General features: G+C 50.1%; 1 protein-coding gene across 5 annotated transcripts in view; it reads right to left on the bottom strand.

Annotated features, from left to right (window-relative positions):
- Window positions 1-21,164, bottom strand: part of bnc2 (basonuclin 2) — a 129,134-nt gene that overhangs the window by 58,358 nt on the left and 49,612 nt on the right. Inside the window, exons 1-3 of one of the 5 annotated variants that reach the window (XM_029163070.3) lie at window positions 20,709-21,006; window positions 19,480-19,842; window positions 16,101-16,163 (exon numbers count right to left, since the gene is read on the bottom strand). The exons of 1 other annotated variant lie outside the window; for it this stretch is intronic. In XM_029163070.3, coding sequence (XP_029018903.1) covers window positions 16,101-16,163; window positions 19,480-19,842; window positions 20,709-20,711 — 429 coding nt within the window. In that variant the 5' untranslated portion in view covers window positions 20,712-21,006. Of the gene's footprint in view, window positions 1-16,100; window positions 16,164-19,479; window positions 19,843-20,708; window positions 21,036-21,164 lie in introns of those variants that run through there. 3 more of the 5 variants (XM_029163086.3, XM_041072448.2, XM_029163077.3) reach the window with 3 other exon arrangements.

Raw genomic sequence — 21,164 nt, forward strand, 5'->3', positions numbered from 1 at the left:
TCTGTTCCGTCTAATGATTGTCCTCTACATGCCCCCTACCATCCTATTCCTCCTATGGATACATGGTGTAGAGACACAGTTGTGGCGCTCACACACACACAGACACACACACACACCAGTGCCGGGTCACTGAGCTGCAAGGCTGCAACACCGTCAAGTCGCCCCGGCAGCGTGAAGCCGACATGAATATCTATAGCAAGTGCTGTGAAGTTGCCTCTCCAGCGCTCCAGCTCGCGCTGTTTTCCCCGGGCTATTGGGTAAGCCAACAAATCAGCTATCAGCCTAGTTCCCGAGCTACTACGGGGGTCAGAGGTCAGATAAAGAAGGTCATCTGGCGCCGGCCCAGGCTGCCCTCACCCTTCGTGCCTCCAAATGGAATCAAAGGGCTTTCTGACAGCCCTGAGCCATCACCGCGCTGAGCCCCTGCCTTCATTAGTGTCTTTGTGTAATTCTTAGTTAATTTTGCTACAGATGCACAACATTTATTCATTTGTAACAACGTTATTAGGAAGTATTTGGGGTCTTCTTTTAAATTTTCTTCTTCTCTGTGTTGTTGGGATTCTCCATTCCTGCTTGATGACATTTTAATTCTCGCCGTGCGTCCAGTGCGTGTGTGCGCAGGAAGCGGCTGCTCTTTAGTGAAGGCTAAGAGCCTTTGTCCTTCCTGCCATTGTAAGCAATGGGCTCGCTGAGGGTTACGTTCCGCAAGCGTATGAATGAGCCCTCACAACTACAGCGCCGCTACATCATCCGAGTGTGGCTCCTCGACGTGTGCAGTTTGTGAACTGGAGCATATTAAAATTAGAAATCTCTCCCCCAACATGTGTTTTCACTATGTAAAGTGCAGGTACAGTTTCCTCCTGCCTTTGGATTTAATACAGTAACTGATTGCTACTTTTAAGAACTGCCAAATGTCATCCACTGCTTTTTGTTTCACGCAGCAAATGAGGCTGTGGGTAGGATTTTTATCATAATCACCGTGTTTCAACGTGGAAAAAAATAACATTAGCTTCAATTTAACAATACATGTTGTCAGAAGTTGTCACTCGGGAAGGAATAAAAGTACCAGACCCTGAGAGTGTGGAGTGTGTGTGTGTGTGTGTGTGTGTGTGTGTGTGTGTGTGTGTGTGTGTGTGTGTGTGTGTGTGTGTGTGTGTGTGTGTGTGTGTGTGTGCGCAGTTCTATTTCCCAGAGCCTAAACCTTCATTGATTCAGTTGCTCATGTCTTCCCAGGAAACAGAGAGAGGATTATGCCTTTAAAATGAGCTTTCTCATTGTAGATATTAGGTCATTAATTTCACAGGCTTACATATGAAAATATTGACTTTTCCCAGACACCCCACTATATCCTCTGCTCCAACTGCAGGCTTGCATAAATAAATCTTTTCAAGTATGCAACATTGATATGCCATTGATTTATCCCTTTGAGGAGCTAATAAATAAGCAAATGTATTGAGTTATAGTTTAATTACTAAGGTTCTCAATTGATTGGTATGGGAATATCTGAGTGTTGTATTTGCTGTATAGTTTGTAGACAGACAGCAGTGTGTAAAGAGTTGCTACTGAAGTGGCCTAGTTCAGTTTGGAAGGAACCACTGCACATAAAGCTGCTTGTTTTACTGTGACTCTGCATGTGCACAAGCGAAAGGAGGCAAGTATCTGTGACAACACAAACACTCGTGTGCGGCGGACGGGTGCAGCTCCGGGTCCCCACATAGCGACGGAGGGATGGGCAGACGCTGAGGAAAACAAAAGAGCGGGAGCGGAGAGAGAGCGAGGGCGAGGGCGCAAAGGTTGCGGCGGACGAGTCACAGCACGGGAGGGGGAGAAGGGGAGCGGTGGAGGGAAGGGCGCGTTCCCAACGCTCACATCTGGTATTCGTTTGTCCTGAGCCGGGAAGAAAATAGCAGGAAGCGTTCTGGTGGTGGCGGAAGATGAAAAGACGAGAAGATTGAATAAAAAAACATGTGTCGCACATGCACTGCGGCTGATTGGATGTGTCTCACGGATTATCCCCGGGAGGCGCCGCCGGCCCGGAAAACGCGGCGCGCTGGTGTAGCGGACCCGGACTCGCACGTCGGCCGGACGATGCAGAGCTGCATCCAGGCCCGTGACCTGATGTGATCACATCTGGGCTCGTGGTAAAAAAGCAAAGGCTAAATGGCTTTTTTTTTTTTTTTGCTTTGTTCAAACAAATGGGGTCATCTCACACACACACCAGGTGTGTACAGCAGATGCAAAAACAAAAATTGAAGCAGATGCAACAGTCATCGAAAAACACGACGTGACAATGCCAAGTGGCGGCCATTAAAAGCTCGTCATTCGCCCACACGGTGGGACCTCCCGTCGCTAACGAGCTGAAATGTGGCGGGACGCAGGCAGGTAGGAGTGATGCCTCCGCAATTATGCAAAGCACGCATATGTGTGTGTGTGTGTGTGTGTGTGTGTGTGTGTGTGTGTGTGTGTGTGTGTGTGTGTACGTGCGTACGTGCAGCACGCACGTGCACGTTTGCCCCGCTACTTAGGGCCCATCCCACAGCTCATTAACAGTAATAAGTGACTGCCGCCACTTCTTTTTTGTCAGTGGGGATGCGAGCCAATCAATAGGGTCATTTCACATCATAACGGCTTACCAGAGCACATTATGGCACTTGTTCATGGCGGGGAATGGCTGCCATTAGTGGCATAGCCAGATTAGATAAGGGCTGGATGGGTGAGGGGTGGGGGCAGATGGGGAGAGAATTAAAAAGAGGAAGGAGGGAGGTGGATCAATATATGGATAGTTATGGAGATAACATCACAATAGGGTGTCTGGGAAGCAAAGCGCATTACAGACTCTGGAGTTTGAGTGTGTGTGTGTGTGTGTGTGTGTGTGTGTGTGTGTGTGTGTGTGTGTGTGTGTGTGTGTGTGTGTGTGTGTGCGTGTGTGAGGGAGAGGAGATTGAAGGTGTGTTTGCTCAACGCTGTGTAAGAGCACTTCCCTATGAATGAGTCCATTGAGTGTGCGTGTGTACAAATTTGAGCAAGCGCTCTGAGAGTCTATGAGTTACAGAGATCTGCACCGTGCTGCGTGTGCGTGCGTGGGCATTGTGCTTTACTTTGGCTCATGCGTGTGCGATCCTGTTTAATTACACATCAGGCTTTGAAGCAGAGGCAAACAGTGCTATAATTACAGGAGACACCTCCTTTAATATTTTATGGAAATCTTCTCCACACCTGTGTGTGTGTGTGTGTGTGTGTGTGTGTGTGTGTGTGTGTGTGTGTGTGTGTGTGTGTGTGTGTGTGTGTGTGTGTGTGTGTGTGTGTGTGTGTGTGTGTGTTGCTCAGCAGGAAACAGAGCAACTGAGGAAAACGACACGCTTGCTTGTTCCCAGTGACTTCTGGTTCTCGCCGCTTGGAGCTCAGCGTTCTTCTCTTTGTTCCTGCTTTACTCTTCACGTTCTCTCATTTCAGATTTGTGTTTCTAAATGGCTCTGCTAAACGCCTCTTTTTCCCCACTTTTGCACTGCTCGCCTTTCAAATATTTATACCCGCTTTTACAGGGCCAAGAGACAGAGGGTGAAGAAAAAGGGAAGAGACTTAGAGCCATCTATTAAAGATGAGCAACATCTCAGACGCATAAAGAGCCCTGATGAGCGCTTCTTGAGATGCAAAGGTGTCAGCCTTGACTTGATTCTTTGAGACGTGCCACGAAACAGGTTCACTTTTGATTTACGCATGTGAGGAGGAGCAGAGAAATGAAAAAACAGACCGAGAATGATACAGCAAAAAAGACAATGCTCGTATTTTACTTTGTTCAGATTCTAAATTAGTTCTGCATCTGTTTTCCAGCCTAAACGCGGTTGGATATCGTATTTGCTAGTCCCTCCAGGATTTAAATTAGAATAGTATTAGCTGTAATTGAAACCACAGAAAACTGCAATGTCATGTCATGCAGTTGAAAGTTATTTAGTTATTTGTGTGTGTGCGTATTGTTTTTAACAAGGCCATGCAGAGGCCACGCTTAACACATGTTTCCTCTTGGTCTGCAGTGACAAGAATGTCTACACACACACGTACGGAATAGCAACATGCTAATGCTAAGTCTGTGCCCCCTACGGCGCCTGACACTGAGGCCCGGGAGCCGTTTTCGCTGGTAGCATGCTTTACTACTCTTTGATATGCAGCAGTCATTAAAAATAGATGGCAGGCAATCATTACAGGCATCGGACTTAATCTAATTAGCCTAGCACACTTGGCCTCTCTGGTATGGGGGGGGGGGGTCTGCAAACAGAGCCACCCGGCTGCAAATACAGTGTAAGCAGAGAGCGCTCCGCCGCTAACGGGTGGTAGAAGGGTGCGGGGGATAATCCGCCTTGACTTATTAATACACGCAAACAAGATTTAGCTCCTCAAAGCAAACAAATGAAGCAAGTGCTAAGAGGAGCGGGGAGGTGGGGGAGGTGGGGAGGTGTGTGTGTGTGTGTGTGTGGGGGGGGGGGGTTGCTCAACACGGAGCGACACGGAGAGAGTGCGAGATCAAGGGAGAGCGAGAGCAGATAAATTATTTAAGCCTGCGTGGACTGTATGGAAGGCTGCAGCCACCGGTGGGAAAAGTGGACCGAGGGCCGGAGCGAAGCGGAGTCTTCTACGCAGTCCACTGACGCGCGGCCTCCCCTCGAACGCTGCTTTCTCACTATAATGGATGGCTGTGGAAAGGCACGAGCCCTTTATTGACTCCACAGTCGATGGCGCGCTTGGCCTACAGCCCCTCTCGACCTCTGTCGTGGGTAATAACGGCTGCTTGAGGGTGTGGATAATGCGCACTAAAGGGAAGGAAGCGGCGCTTGTTTTTGCACGCGGCGCTAATAGATACCAGAACACACTGGACACGCCCAGGGTTAGGGTTAGGTTCACACCTGCACAGCTACTGAAGACTTCCTCTAGTTTTCTGCTTGTTTGATTCTGGATCATGCCTATTGAACGTTTCATTCCAGGCACTTCTCATCTTTCATGTATTGGCGTGAACATGTGTCACTGGTGGTTACGCATGTGCCAGTCTCCACTCTCAGCGGCTTGTTTGCTATTGTCTTATTCCAGGATTCTGCGCTGCTACTGTAGCAGACGGTCATTACCATGTCTTTGAGAGTAGAGGTCCCAGCTGTATTCAGGGGCCTAATGCCCCTCAACCGCTGTCCCAGTGTGGCCCCCTACCCTCCTTCATCAATCCATCCCCCGTCCCTTCCTCTCACAGCTAGTTCCAGTCTGGAGGGCGTCAAAATAAAAGCCCACAGGAGCGAGTTAGGGAGAGAGAGAGGAGCAGACCTACACGGTCGTCGAATGCCAGCTCAGCAAAGACAACCGGCACATGATGAGGATCAGTTTAAATTGGAAAATAGATCACATTTAAAACAATTAGCCTAGTTCTTGTAGATTTTATAAATGACATATTGGCAGGAAATTAAACACATGGTAAAATTAAAAGAAACAGAGACACATGTTTGAAAAGGTGAATTTCAAAATGAAAGCTCTTTTGCTTTTGTAATCATTTTTACACAAGCCCGTTGAAGGTTTTGAGAGAACTATAGGTGAACTGTGCAAACCAGAGAAAATCCTGACGACGACTTCACCCGCATGAAGGACATAATAGCGCTGAAAGCAAAACGACTCAATGAAACATGAAAAGTGTGTTTCTTGGAATCCGCTTCCACTCAAATTACAGGGACATTCTTGGCAGCGCTTGTAGCACGGGGGTAACAGAATGTACCGCAGACGAGCTTGTGGGGCCGAGACACGCAGGGCCACGCTAACGGCTACCAAAGACGGGAGCGCGCTTGAAAAGCGGGGCCCATTTTTTTGGCAGGGTGTGAATCCAGTGTTTAGATTTGCTGCTATCTGGTCCCTCCTTCCTGCCGTCACCAGGTTCAGTTACAAGGCCAAGGAATGAGGGAGGCGCAGTGGTAACATTCAGTACCATGAGGAGGTAGACTCTCTGACATGGTGAGTTCTGAGCAGGACCCCCCTCCCCCCCATGCAGAGCAGAGAATACATAGCGTTCATATACAGGCCAATCTGCCAAACACACGCAGATGATAGGATTGTGTCCTAGCACTCCCACTGGCTTCCCTTCCTTCCTTCCTTCCTCCCTCCCTCTGCGGCTCCCTCTCTATGTGCCCTGTCATATCTCCTTTAGCCCATAATTGTCCCAACTTATGGTCTTCCTTCCTGCAAGTCACAGTTTAGGGGAAGTGAAATCCTTCTAAGTGACTGTCACAATGCATCAGCCTTAGGCGAGGGATACGCGCGTCCCCCCCCCCGCCTCCCTCCCCCTGTCTCCTTCAGTCCCCCCAAGCTGCCTCCCTTCATCCCCGCTCACTATCCCTCACTTTAAGTGTTTTCTTGCTGAGATGCTTCACTTGCGCTTTCACTTTATCTCCCTCTGTCGCTGTGTCTCTGTGTTTTTAAGCAGTCACTCAGTCAGCACTCGCGTCGCTCCCTCCCCCCTCCGCTCTCTCCCCCCGCCCTGCGATCATCCCGAAGGGCGAGGTGTAGTCGCTGCCATTAAACCTGCTCTCCGCGCAGTCCTTGTTCCCCTTCGGTCACGCCGAGTGGGAGTCGGATTTACTTGAAAGGGACCGTGATCCGGCGTTTTTCAAGCCTGCGCAAGGAGACGAGCATGTGTTCTGTGGACAGCCAGCGTGACCCCTGTCGTGACCCTGGCATGTCACAACCCTCTGATGCATGTGTCACTTCTTCTCGGCCTCTGGTAGATACTGTAAGACACACACTCCCTTCTTCTGAAATTGTGCGTCACTACACAAAAACTGTGACTAGTCATTCTCATCAGCCAGATGTGTCTCATTCCAAGTTTATATATATATACAGTTAAATACTTGTCCTGTGATCAGACTAGTGCCAGTAAATATTCTCATCATCAGGTACAATAACTGTGATTTCCTAGCGGTTCTAACTACAGTATGCACACAATGTGGAAGAAAAATCATTATGTAGCATAAAATAAAAGTAGCACGAGTAAATCTAGCAAACAGAAATCTGACGTCTGTACACGGTATGTGCTCGTTCTGGGACAATGTCATGTGTGCGCGTGCACCCATGTGCAGCATATGTGCTTTTCCTCGTAGGTGTCTTTGCAGTAGGCCGGTGCTTTATTGAGCATTTTATTGGCGCTGTAGACAGATCAGTCGCCCATCAACCTTTCATCGGCCAATCGTGCGCGTCGGGGGGAGGGACCAAGGAGGTCTGGCAGAGACGGACACTCAGCAGGGGAGGAGGGAGGAGGCGAGTGGTCACTCATTCATCACTTGGATGCAGTCCGGCACTCAGTGCGTGTGATTGTGTGAGCGAGAGGGAATGAGACAAGGATAGGGTCAGTCACTGGTCACCAGATGGTAACTGTTTGGGCTGGACCACAGCAAGGAGGAGAGAGGGGGACAGTGTCTTTACTCCCCAGACTTCCCCTATATCTCTCCTTCACACACACACAAGCCCGTCGTGGGAGTGATAGGTGATAATGGAGCAGACGCTAACAAATCCGCACCTCTTGGCCGCGGGCCTTGACTTGGACTCCGAAAGCAGACAGTCTGTCCGAGTCATAAGCCCAAGTACAACACGCTCGGCGGACAGTGGGACCAGTGACCCTCGCTGCACGCTGCTCCGTTTCCAGGAGCGCTCATTTGCTGATGAATGACATTCACATCAGTGGAATTCGGTGCGGTTAGCTGGTACATGTAGAAGCAATTGCCTTGAGCTGCAGGAGACGGGCGGGTTTAAAATACAGCGAGCCGTGCAGGACCTCGTCACTGTGTGTGGCCTTAAAATGCAGGCTACTGCCGCTCTGGATATTAGCTGCCCTGTACTGCACGTCTGCCTATTAAATACCAATCCCCAGCCGCACACGTACACACCGCTTCCCCTTCGGTCTCAGAGTCAGGGACGTAACAGTCTTGGCTGGCAAATAATGTGTGGGCCACAAGAAGAAGGAGGGAAAAAACAACTGCTCGTTTGAGTGAAACCTTCCAGCTGGAGACAGAAGAGGGGAAAGTAGAAGCAGGCGTTTGCCGGGGGAGCCGCGGCGACGGCAGCAAAGCTGCACGAAGGAGCGTTGGGACGGAGCGAAAAAGACTGCGAGTCGGATGAGAGATAGGAGACAAAGGAGTCACACAGGGAGCCGGAGATGCAGGAACGGGCGCTCGAGCATCTAAGGGCAGCGAAGGAAGGAGTGTGAGGATGAGAAGTTACGGGAGTGAGATTGTAAAATACTGAAAAAAACAGCCCCAGCAGCTGTGCCGCTCCTGCTAATTCAGCACTTTAACAAATCAATGCCACTTGAGCAGTACAATCCGAACCCTGAGCTCAGCTAGACGCATCAGTGAGTGTGTGTGTGTGTGTGTGTGTGTGTGTGTGTGTGTGTGTGTGTGTGTGTGTGTGTGTGTGTGTGTTGGTGTGTGCGCCTGCAGGGTTGATAATGTTGCTGTGGGGTCGTTCACAGTAGTCCGCATTAAGGTCCAGTAATGTGTTAATTTATAACTCTATCACCCCGGACGCTTGCATTATCCATCTGTGTCACATGCCAGGCTCACGATATCTATCATCCAACGGGGAAAAAAGGGCCAGTCCGGAAAGATTAAGCCACCGGTCGCACAATTTCTCCTTTTCTCCCTTTTCTTCCTTTCCCTTTAGCCTTATCTGTAGCACCCCCCCCCCCTCCGGCCTCTCCCCTTTTGTCCGGCGCTCCCCAGGTTGGGGTGATCAATTAGGGCTTGACAGACCTCTCAGTGCCGCCTGACCACTGGCGCTTTAGAGGCCCTGCAGACATCGGTACCAGGAGAAAGAGCAGCTACGCCGGCCTCTGACATGCTCTGCTTCTTCCTCCCTCCACCAACACGGCCCCCCCCCCCCCCTCCCCCCGCCGCCTGTATCTTTGAACATCAGTGATCAGAGACTGAACTTTGCTGTGACCTTTTCCAGGCTAAACATCACTTACTGCAGATTGACAAAGCAGATAAAGTAGCAGACCTCAAATGAGCAGAGAGGACGGCGGAGCCCGTGACACGCGGCTCTGTAAAAACCAGAGGTTCCCACCGATTGCTCCGGCCGTTGCTGTTGATATTTCCATAAAACACGAGGACACCTTTACCCTGTTGACACAGTGTGACCCAGTCAGCGACATGCTGTACATCCTGAGTACATGTGGAAGTGTGCGCATGTGTGTCTGCAGGTGGCTCATGCTCTGTCAGTAGCAGCAGGCACTAATAACACACGGGGGGGGGGAATCAATACTCACCCTCTCTATTCAATTACATGACATCCCTGCTATCACCGGACAACACAAGCACACACCGACCCGGGTGTTCACTCAGACGCACCGACGCGAGTGTGAGACAAAGGGCCGAGAACGGGCTTCGCTACCAAAACAAGCCATACATTAATATTTATTTAGCTGGAGATGCTCCGCTCTGTCCAGGCGGCGCGAACATGAGGCTACAGGGTGGTGGCCAGGGGGGTGGGGGGGGGGGGGGGGGTGATAGGAAAGACAAGCTGGCAATTTCACCTTTAAGGAGTGCAACAGTCATCACGAGAGGAGAAAGGGAATCTGCCCATTAAGACTAAGTGGATGTCTATTAGATCATGGAGGTAAGGAGGTGGGCATTTACCATCAGTCCGACTCACAAACAACCTTGTCTGCCCCTGGACCAGCCGGCAGCTGTGAGTGCAGTACGCAGCCATCATGTCCACATCACTTCAAGTTTCCCATAAAGTTAATAGAGCTTATACAAAAAAAACCCTCGGAGCTCTGTAAACTTTGGGTGATTTACTCGCTCTGTCCTCAGCGCCGGCGACATCACCTCAGCGCAAATGAAAACAATTAAAAGACGATCAAAGTCACCGCCCGGTCCTGGGAGATCAAACAAACCCGGTGCCCTCTCCGTGCCCCTCTGCCAGCGCGACCCCCCCCCCCCCCCCCCAGCCCCTGCTTATCACTGCCACACACTTAATCCTCCCTCCCCGCGTCCCCACCCGCCGCCGTGTCCCTCGGGGGGGGAGAAGGGGGAGGCACATTCGCCACCTCCCTGCGACACATAACACGGAGCGGGCGATCAGTCAGCGCTGCCTCCACGCGGATTCGCTCATCTCTGGGACACACGCATCCCCGCTGCCCCCAGCACGGCCGAGAAAATGAGGGGCGGAGGTGGGGGGGAGTGAGGGAGGGGGAGCCTAAATTAACACTTGACATTCAATACGGTCAGGTCCTTAATTGGCCGGGGCCTTCCTGAGAAGGCAGTTTTCTATTCCCCAAACTGCCCCCGCACTGCGCCATGTGCCAGTGTCATCTGTGTGTGTGTGTGTGTGTGTGTGTGTGTGTGTGTGTGTGTGTGTGTGTGTGTGTGTGTGTGTGTGTGTGTGTGTGTGTGTGTGTGTGTGTGTGTGTGTGTGTGTGTGTGTGTGTGTGTAAGACACAAACTGCATCTGTGCCAGAGACCAACTGAGACAATGTGTGCATGCATATATCTGCGTGTGGCTGTGTTAGCGTGAGCCGGGGCCCGGTCCTGAGAGGCCCCCCGGTCCCTTCCCTCGCTCTAATGAGGCTGGATGAATTAGCGCTACGTGACATGATTTGAGCAGCGCAAGAACCCCCCCCCCCCCAACACTCACAGCCCCTCCCTCCTCGGCTTTCCTCTCCCTCCTCTTTGTCCTTCTCCCCTCCTCATCCCCCCCGTCCATGTTTTTCTTTTTTTTTTCCTCTTCTCAGAGCAGTGACAGGCATCTGGTGGCCGAAAAAATGCCAGGAGCAACCCCACGGCTCTCGCCTTTATGCACGCTGCTGCTGCTGCTTTACACAACACGCCGCACAAACCTACGTGCACCGCGCCATTATACACAATCAAACACTTTTGCCCATCCTCCCTTTCGTTTTCCACACACACACGCACACGCACGCACGCACGCACACACACACACACACACACACACACACACACACACACACACACACACACACACACACACACACACACACACTTGCACTTCCCCGTGGATCCAGTTACGGTTGATGTTATTACAGCTTTCAACCTGAGAGGTATTAGGCTTCCTTTAACAGATCTGACAGCATTTACAACACAGGCAAGTCGACGCCTTTAATCGCCTCTGTGACTTCAGCCTATTACCAATTGATCTCAGAGAGAGCCTCCTCCTCAACTTCTGACTGATGCACAAGCTGTCGGCTGCCTTTCCCCTTCTTTGTCATGATACGCTCCTCTCTCCGCCGCTGCATCCTGTAAACTGGCTGCTCGTTAAGAGCTCTCATTTCTCTGTTTTCCCTGCAATACGTCTCAGCTGCTTGCTTATGACTGATGGTATTGAAATATATCCTTTGATCAGGCACAGAGGGTCACCTTTGACCTCTCGGGGCTTCGTTCTAGCTGCGAAACGAGGCGCTACGCTCGAGAGGCTGTGCAGAGACACAACAGTGAATCTAGGTGACGAATCCCTTGTTGCCAGCTTTTACAAAACTAAAGTGATCAACGAGCTGCAAAGTAATGGCTTGAATAAAAGAAACAAAAGCTGCAGATTCTTTTGTATTTGGAGGGAAACATATCAAATGGATTAAATGCCATGAAATATTAAATGCCAGTCAGAGTCACACACATCATGCAGCGGACGGAGCTGCAGCAAAGCACTTATCGCTGAGTGTGTTTCCCGACAATGGATGAGGCAGCTCAGACCATTTACACAGAAAACATCAACATAGACAGAGCGTGTGTGTGTGTGTGTGTGTGTGTGTGCGTGTGTGCGCCTGCACGAAGGCATGTTTCATCAACACAAATACATCTTCTCCATTTAACACTTAAAAACAAGAAAACTCACTTTGTCTCTTTGTTAAAGAGCGAAGTGTCGCCTCGATCACCCGCTAAATGTCACAGGAGGCAGGCGACCAACAATGCACTGAGGCAGAGGTCATGCACTGTGGCCTTCTCCTTGGCCGGTTGCCACGGATACGGGGCCCTGCCAATTCATGTCTAATTGGATCATTTGTGACTTAAATGATGCTATGGATTCAAAGGAACCGAGCAGTGTGTGTGTGTGTGTGTGTGTGTGTGTGTGTGTGTGTGTGTGTGTGTGTGTGTGTGTGTGTGCGTGTGTGTGTGCGGTTTCAAGTAAAGGCTTCTGCTACAGGACAACACACTTGCGTCTGCACCCACACACACTCACCAAAAACCAAGAGCCACCCAGGCGGTGGGATGCCAAGGCAGCTGCGTTTAACAGTGGCCATTAAACCTTATTAATCCAACAGCGCAAACATTTTCACAAAGTCAGCAGAGCTCACAAACAAACGCTCACACATGTTGCTTCAACGCTTGCTTCGCAACCAGAAAGTAGCTAATGAGTTCGGAGTCAGTCTCAGGGTTAAAGCGACAGGATTGTTAGAAAGCGATTGACGCAATCTGCATGAAGATGAGACGACACAGGATCTGGCACCCGAGCGTCTGCGTCTGCGTATCAGTGCGTGTGTGTTGGCCTGGAGCCCACCACAGCCAGTACCACCAGCCTCCCGTCTCCAGAACCTCCCTAAAACCCTCCCCGGGCCTCTGGCAGTCAGAGCCTCCACGCTAAGCTGGAGACAGAGCAGAGACAGACAGATGGAAAGAGCGAAGGCCGCTCCTCCCTCAGTCGTCCTCGACTCACACCAAATCGCCGTTACCTGTAGGAGACCCATTTTCTTTCCACTACAGCTTTGATAATTTGCCAGCGCGTCCGAAACGCGCGGCCCAAACAAACACGCGCTTTCAGCGAGAGTACATGTTGGATTAGCAGGGGAAAGAGTCAACTGTGAGCCCTGCACAAAATTACCATCATTACCCATAACCAGAAATAAGCCCAGTGATGATGATGATGATGGTTTTAACAATAATAATAGCAATTCACCCTGAGTGCTTTTTCAAATAACAGTGACAGCATTAGCCACATCGCCGGCACAAAAACCAGGAGGCTCTGAGCCCTGAGAGCTCCCGCCGGCTGCCGCTGACTGCTGATGGGGCAAATTGGCCCGCAGCGGGAGCGAACACGGGTCCTTAAAGACGCATGCAAAAAGAGCCGGCCGTGGATTTGCCCGTTGCTCTGGCGCGGCTCCAAGGAAAACAAAAACAGGAGCTGAGGAATAACAGGAAAAGGGAACGGCCGCGCGAGGGTATGCCCAGGGTCACGTCACTTAGCGCGGGTCGCGCCTCCTGTCACCTTCCTCTGGGCACGGGGCGGAAGGCGAGGGAGCCTCTCCCAACAAAGCCTGAGCCGCGTGCTCCCGTCTTAAAGTGTGACTCCGCTGGCCACAGGACACCCCCCCCCCCACACACACACACACACACAACACAGAAACGGGACGCGGCCGCGCTTCAACCCTGTCATGAGCGCCCCTGGTGACAGCTGCTGCATTCCTGCTCCACACACACACACACACACACACACACACACACACACACACACACACACACACACACACGCACACACCACCTTCATTAGCCAGTGGCAGGGTGGTGACATCCTGAGCGACTGGCCCTTCAAACACACGCTTCCTCTTCACGCTCTCGTCTCTGCAGGAAACTGGACCAAAGGCAAATAAGAGCGGGTGTGGAAGAAAATGGAACAACACCTCTCTACCTGACACACATTCCTGTTGCTGGTAATATTACAGTCTGTCATAATTGCCCCAGTGAACTGAGGAGCTAATCACACGCCACACACACACACACACACACACACACACACACACACACACACACACACACACACACACACGTCTTTAATTGACACAAGCTGTTTTTTTTTAACACCATAAACACAAAAAAGGAGGTCTGCAAATCGGAGCTATGCTTCTTTCCTTTTACAGGCTCATGCCCACACAAGACTCAGAAAGTCCCCGGGAACGACTCCCACAGACTGTCGCCCTCACATTCCAAGAAGAGGCCGTCCTCACGGCGTGCACGGTGGCGCACGCGGCCCCAGCGGCCGACACGGAGCCCGTGGTGGACGCTCACGTGCTGCTCGGTGGGTCTCACACGGAGTCGGGGTCGGTGCTGGTGGCCTCTGTGGCCGTGCAGGGCGTTGCTGCACGGCCACAGAGGTCACTGTGTGACCCGGGACACACGAAGCTAAGGCGTGAGTAGAAAAACGCTTTCAGGAAGATTTCAAATCTTCCCAGATTTCAAAGCCAATGGACCAGGTTTAAAGTAAAGCTGCTGTGGACGTCACATCTCCCCCATCGGTGCCTGTGTAAACACAGAGGGGACCACAGCATGAATGGGACCTTGTACATCCCTCCGCTCCGTCGAACTGGATGCGCTCCTAACGTTGCACACACAGTAAACAGGCGAGCGGCTGCAGCCCGTTCTGCTCTGACTTTCACCCTGTCTCCTGCACTAACGCTGCCTTCAGGACACGCTCGCATCACGGCGGCTGAGAGATGCATCTCTGGCCTGTTTTCAGCCATGCTTCTTTTGTGACGGCCTCTCTGAGCCGATCAGTAGCATGTAAGCAGTGACGAAGCTTAAAGAGTCCACAATCCGGTGCTGGAGGGATCCACTCTATCATGTCTGCTTATCGTGTTCTTGTGTTTGAGTCTCATCATCATTGACACCCAACACGGGTTCAATCTCAAGAGCCCTTTTTCCATGAAGACAGTAGCTGCAAAACAAAACTGGCTGAATCGGATTTAGCATCTGGGGGACTGGTGGTGGTCTGAGTAGGAAGCGCGGGCTGAAGTGTGGAGGAATGAGGAGAGGAAGGGAACGGCAGTGAAGGAGATGTAGAAGAAGGAAAAGAAAAAGTAGTAATGGGGGAAGTGGTGCGTGTCTTTTCTGCAAATCTCCTCTTTCACCTCTGCTCTCCTCCAGCTCTCCAGCCAAGGCCAGCCAAGAGACACTTCACCTCGCACCCGCACACACGTGCAACCAGAGCCAGCGCACGCACGCACACATGCACACACACACACACGCCACAAAACAGCACTCGCAGTCACACAACTGGCATATGAGCACTGAGCCACCCACTCAGAAAAATAAATGGCAAAAGCACTGACACAAACGCCTTGACGCACACACAGACTCCAGTGTCAGGACACACACACACACACACACACACACACACACACACACACACACACTTGACACCAGATACATGCACAGTACAAATAGGCATCCATATGTTCTGTGTGCAATGACCCATCAAAGACAGACATGGAAATAATAACGGCTGAGGGTAACGACACATACGCACTCACTCACTGTGGATAATTCTACACATATGCATCAAATCAGTGCCTCCGAGTCGCTGCCTATGGTAAAGAGCAGTGCACATGCACTACATGTGCAACCCACCAGTGCCCCCCGTGTTAAACAACAACACACACAAACACACACACACACGGCTGCAAGTGTATCAGAGTGTTAATAGGCAGATTAGCGTGTTGTGTGATTTGCACTGAGGAGGATTGTGTCAACCTTATTTCTGCACTCAGAGAGAACACAACAGCGGCACACGTTGTTGACGGAGCCACGTTCACTCCCAGCAGCTGAACATGCGATGCAGGAGTAACACAGGAAAATGTGGGGGATAGGTTCAAATGAAACGACTGGAAGAACAAGCTGAGGCGAAATTCTATTATGGAATTTAAAAATTTGTAATTTTTAAATTTTTGTATTTTAACGCCATCTTCGCCTTTTCTATCCATCACATTTCATTTGATTTACATGGAAAAATTATTTTATATAAAATGTAAATATTGTTTTATGTTATTAAAAATAGAGTCCATTTTAGTAGAATTTTTGTTATATGGCAATTCAGCAGAGCTAATATTAGAATTGATGTGAGGGAAAGGAATCCTTCAGGGTTGTTAATAATGTTAAAAATAAAAGGAATAAATTACAAAAATGTAGGTAAAATCTAAAGAGTCCCATTTAAAATAACGTATTATTATTATTATTATTATTATTATTATTATTATTATTATTATTATTATTATTATCGTCCATGACTAGATCTTTTCCACTGTATTCTCAGTGCTTTATAACCAGTCCGTGTGAGATGAAGCAGCTGTAATGCCACTGTACCTCTTCCAGGTCTCGGCCCATTGTCGACCTGTCGCACTTCAAAGGAAGCCGCGTTACAGCACCCTTGCAAAAAGAAAAGGAAGACGCTATTTTAGAAATATTTTAGATTAAAGACACAAGACTAACTTCTATCCTCCTCTGCGGAGCCTCCTGTGAGCCAGAGTGGCAGCATCAGATCCAGTGGAGCCGAATGCACATTTTTTATGAGCTCTTCTAATGTTCCCACATTCCTCTGACTTGAAGCGGAGGAGAGAGAGGGAGCGAAAACAGACGCGGCCTACGGCTTCTGTATTGTAGAGGAATTATCCCTGATGAACCAATTAGTCTCGTAGTATCACTTAACTCCGGGCTTTTTAACTTGCGAGGGTCGATATTCATAGGCACGCATGTGCAGCAGCGGGTCAATTTAGGCTCTAAATATTATCACTAATAATGCCTGGGAAATTATTCAACACCTAATTAATGTTTGTGTATTTTTTCCTCCATGAAAACAATTATAAAAGTTCCCTTTGCGGTGTTTTATACAAACAGGCAGCGATTTCTGAGCATGATGAAGCTGAGAAAACAGGCAGTATTTATCGAATCCATGTCATTGATTTCTTTTAAATGGCGCGTTGTTTATGTTGTTTCCTGATTATATTTGCGTGGATGGTGAAGGTTGTGAATCTCTGCTGTGTGGCCTGGACAAATTAAGGCCTGTCGTGGAACGTGCACGTCAGGAATTAGGTGTGAACACAAATGCCTTCGTCGCCACTGTTGTTCATTTCGTTCGTTTAGACAAATGGAGCAAGTGATTCCGCGTAGATACGTTGACGTTTGCAATCTTAACACTGAAGTTAATCGAAGATAAAAAAAAATTAATTGTATCATTTGTTACTTTTTCTTTCAAAATTTTGTTGCAGCGTGACCTCAAGCAGAAATATTCAGGAAGGAAACGCTTCATTATCTCTGAAATATCTCACGGAGATTGGAGCTAAATTAATTTATTCATTCAGGAATCATACACAATTGCACCACTTTAATAATAATACACGATTACGACCCAATTACTGCATGAAAAATGCAAATAAAATCCACTTTCAAATCAAAAATCGAGAAAGTTGCCTCAGTAAATTCTAAGGAGACGTTCATTTTAAATTCTGTTTTTGATCAGTTGTTTTTTTTTATTCTGAAAGAGAAAGGTATTTTTATTTCCACAACTCCCCAATATTGAAAAAAGATGTCATATCAAATTTCAAATCTAAATATTTGCACGACTTTGCTACAGTCTCTGATGTTGTGCACCGACATGTTGAAGCACCTGCTAAACTGCAGCTTATTTGCGTCGTTAAACATTCTGTGCGACAGTGTTTTCACGACAGATTCACATCTCCCCGCATTTCTTTACTTTCACGTCGCGTGTGACTGATCTGATACGATTTCTACCGGGCGTCGCTGGTTGTTGTGGTTTGGTGATGTCCTGCTCCTCAGCGCAGACGCATCCACTGCGCACAACTATTTTGCGTCTCTATCGATCAGGCAGAAATATAACTCGGCCTAACAACGATAAAATACCGCATCCCTCGTGTCACCAGGATGATCTTTAAGGGAGGGGGGGGGGGGGTGATTTGGAAACACAAGCCCATAACGCATTCCTCTCCTCTCCAACACCCCAGGGTGCGCCAGCCTCGGCAAACACAAAGTCATTATCGGTTAGATTCCAATAACGCGAGTCTGTCAAGGAACAGGCTTCCTTCGGAGGATTTATGTCATGCCTGCTAAACATGGGAAGATGTCTTCTAAGTGGTGCGAGGAAGGATAAATAACAGCGAGTCCCACAGCTGATTATATTGAAACAACGGTGCGCATTTGTAAAAAGGAGTGGGGATGCAAGCGTGAGGTCCCAGCAGATGCTGAGCGCACGGGCCCATCCACCTGCTTCACTGCGGGAGAGGAGAGGAAGCGTCTCCTGGATCCAACGCACCCCTCTGCGTCACCTATCAGTAGTTTTTATGGTCGGTGCTTCGGACGAAAGACGCAGTAAAGGGGATAAAATAAATATGATGCGTGATGTAATTTGTATCGACGTGATGGAGTCTTTTTGATTAGACCCAAAGCAGCACATTGGTCATATTTCATTAACAAACTATATCGGGACGCTGCTTTAGAGAATGCGCTTCTCTGCAGCATCAGCGTCACATTTCCACCTTTAGGGTTGTTGTTTTTTGTTATTTTTTTAAAGAAATCGTCGCTTAAGTTCGTTTACGAGCCAGAGCGACGGGCGGCGAAGCTGCGGGGCGAGAACCGCCGTGGCCTGAGTGCGTAACAGCGCGCGCATGGTACGGAGCGCCCGCAGGTCCCTCCGTGATGAACTGCAGCCTCTCTGTCTCCGCCGTCTCCCCCACACACACGTGCGCGCGCACACACTCCCACACAACGACGCACTTTCACAAAACTCGCCTCCAACTCCTCTCACCTGGCATTTATCAAAGCAGGGAGGAAAAAAAAAACGCGCGTCTCCTCGCGCGTAACTCTCTCCTCTAAGTTGGACTCCGCTCGTTTTGCATCGCAGCCACGACGCAAACGTCGGGGGGAGACGTCGCCTGCCCAGGCTCTCCGTTATCATCTGCACTTTTCCAGGCGAGCCTGTGTTCGTTCACGACTCCTCTGCCGTTGAGTGGCCGCGCATCGGGCTTCCTGACGCGGCCACATGCAGTCAATTAGCCGGTCCCAGCGGGGTGCCCCTTCCCCAGCCTTTATCGGCACCGAGGTTACCAAAACACTGCTATTGCTGCCTTTTAAAGTCCACACCGCTCTCAGACCAATTACGTGTGTAACAAATCCGGACAAGGCATAATCCATCAAATGGAAAAAATAAATGATTTATATTCTACTGTGCAACGTTTCGCTATATTTCTTTTTGCAAATACCAGAATGTGCTATTTTTAGTGATTTGAAATAGGGGAAATGAATCATGCTTTGGATCTGTAAATTTTAAAAGAAAACAGCCACAAAACACACATGAATGGAAGCACACTCAGACACAGTGTGTTTAAAATAACAACACAATCTCTCTCTCTCTCACACACAGACACACACACACAACAGTGTGAGATTTTTTAAAAAGTGGAAAAAAAGTTTCAAAAATGTGATTTCAAGTAAGAATTATCAACTGGAAACACAAACATATTACACCCCACCCCCAAATTACACACACACACACACACACACACACCGCTGATACACACTCGCACACTCTTTCTGTACACACTGAACCACAACAGCAAACATCTGCACATGCACCGGGAGAGGAAAAGCCAAAGTTTGCGCTTGCGGAGGGAAACCGGGGCACGGAGACGAGGCAGAGACGGCCGCGGGGAGTGGAGCCGCGCTGACGTACCTGCTGGGACATTCTGTAGAGGAGGTTGCTGTCAGTGCTCTGCTGCTGCCATGTCCCCATGAAGCCCGGCTGCTCAGCACTCGGCGGTCTGGTGCTGAACTGCATGGAGCTTTCGCCTGCTCCCTCAGCGCTGCTGCTAACGATACTAATGCCACCCAGACCGCTTCTGCTGCCGCTCCTCCCGCCGCCGCCGCCGCCGCTGCTACCGTGGCTGCTGGAGGGGATGCTGGTGGAAGCGCCAGTCGCGCGGCCGGGTGCGGTGGGCTCAGCCGGGGGTGACCTGGGCGACTCGGGGTCTGTGTCGGGCTCTGGTGGGGCCGTGTCGCACTCGCTGCCTCTCACATCCAACTCTGCCTCTTTGGACTTAGACGGAGAGAGGGAGAGGGAGAGAGGGAGGGCGAGAGGGATGTGGGAGTGTGAAGGAGAAGAGAAGGGGGAAAAAAAGTCAGTGAAGGTGGGTTCTTTTAGGGTCGTGTTGCCTGTTCTGTTTTTTCCTGCCCCACACAGGTCCTGCTGCTGGAGGTGGATGGTGAGGAGAGGGCAGATGAGGGAGTGGAGGCAGAAGACGCGTCCTGGTGGCAGAGGAGTGAGCGTGGAGGTAATTCTCGTGAAAAGAGAGGGAGAAAAAAGAGAGCGCGGCGGTGAATTTCCTCAGGGGCCTCGTTTTGGACAGGGCGAGCGGAGCCAGCGGAGGATGAACGAGAAGAGGGATGGAAGTGAGGAGGGGGGGCCGGCGAGAAGGTGAGCAACAATGGAGCGGAGCAAAACAGAGGGGGAGGAACGGGAGCGGGTGAGGAGGGGTGCGTGATGCCGCCCGTGGCCTCGGTGCGCGCTTTAATCCATGTGTCGTTGGGTTCGTACCTGAAGGTGGACTTAACAACAGCACACACGCACACACGCACACGCATGCACGCGTGCAATGAAACACTTTTACCTGCGTGCACGCACACATTCACGTAAAACACGTTTCAGACAAAGTAGAGGAAGAAAAGTGAAACAACCTGGAAGCTGCCAGCAGCACGAGCAACACATGCAAAAAGTGAAAGCAACGAGATGCAAGTCTGTGTCGCTAATCGAAGTGAAATATCAAAACATGAGCTGCAAAAAAAAATTTTTAAATCTAAACTAAAATATGTTTGCAAAATTTTGCAAATGAAAACCGTTTGTTCTAGACATTAAAGTCCCAGTAAAACAGACCTGAACCAATAAAATGCATGAATGTGTCTTACCATCAATTCTGTGTGTGTCCCAGCAAAGTGAAGATGAGGTGTGGGAGTGAGCCACCAACTATCCAGTTCTTCCTGCCTCCTGCTCCTCTCTCTCTCTATCTCTCTCTCTGTGATTGTGTCCCTCTCTCTCGACGTCTGTGCTGGTGCCTGTCCTCTCTCCTCTCTCTCTCTCTCTCTCTCTCTCTCTCTCTTTCTCAGTGCTCCGCCGCAGCCGCTCAGGAAGTGAGCTGAGCGCCTGAGCCTGCGTGTGAGTGTCCGAGGCAGAGCGAGAGCATGCGAGAGCCGGCGAGCGGGCGGGCGAGCGAGGCGGGGGGAGAGACGGTGGCTCTCTGAGTGTGTGAGAGGACAGCGAGCGAGCGAGCGAGCGAGCGAGCGAGAGAGCGAGCTGTGTGTGTCTGGCCGCTGCAGGCTCAACTGAGTCAACTGTGCCGCTCCACTCCGAGATGCTCAATGACA

This window comes from Betta splendens, chromosome 1, assembly GCF_900634795.4.
Source record: "Betta splendens chromosome 1, fBetSpl5.4, whole genome shotgun sequence".
NCBI classification, from domain to species: Eukaryota; Metazoa; Chordata; class Actinopteri; order Anabantiformes; family Osphronemidae; genus Betta; species Betta splendens.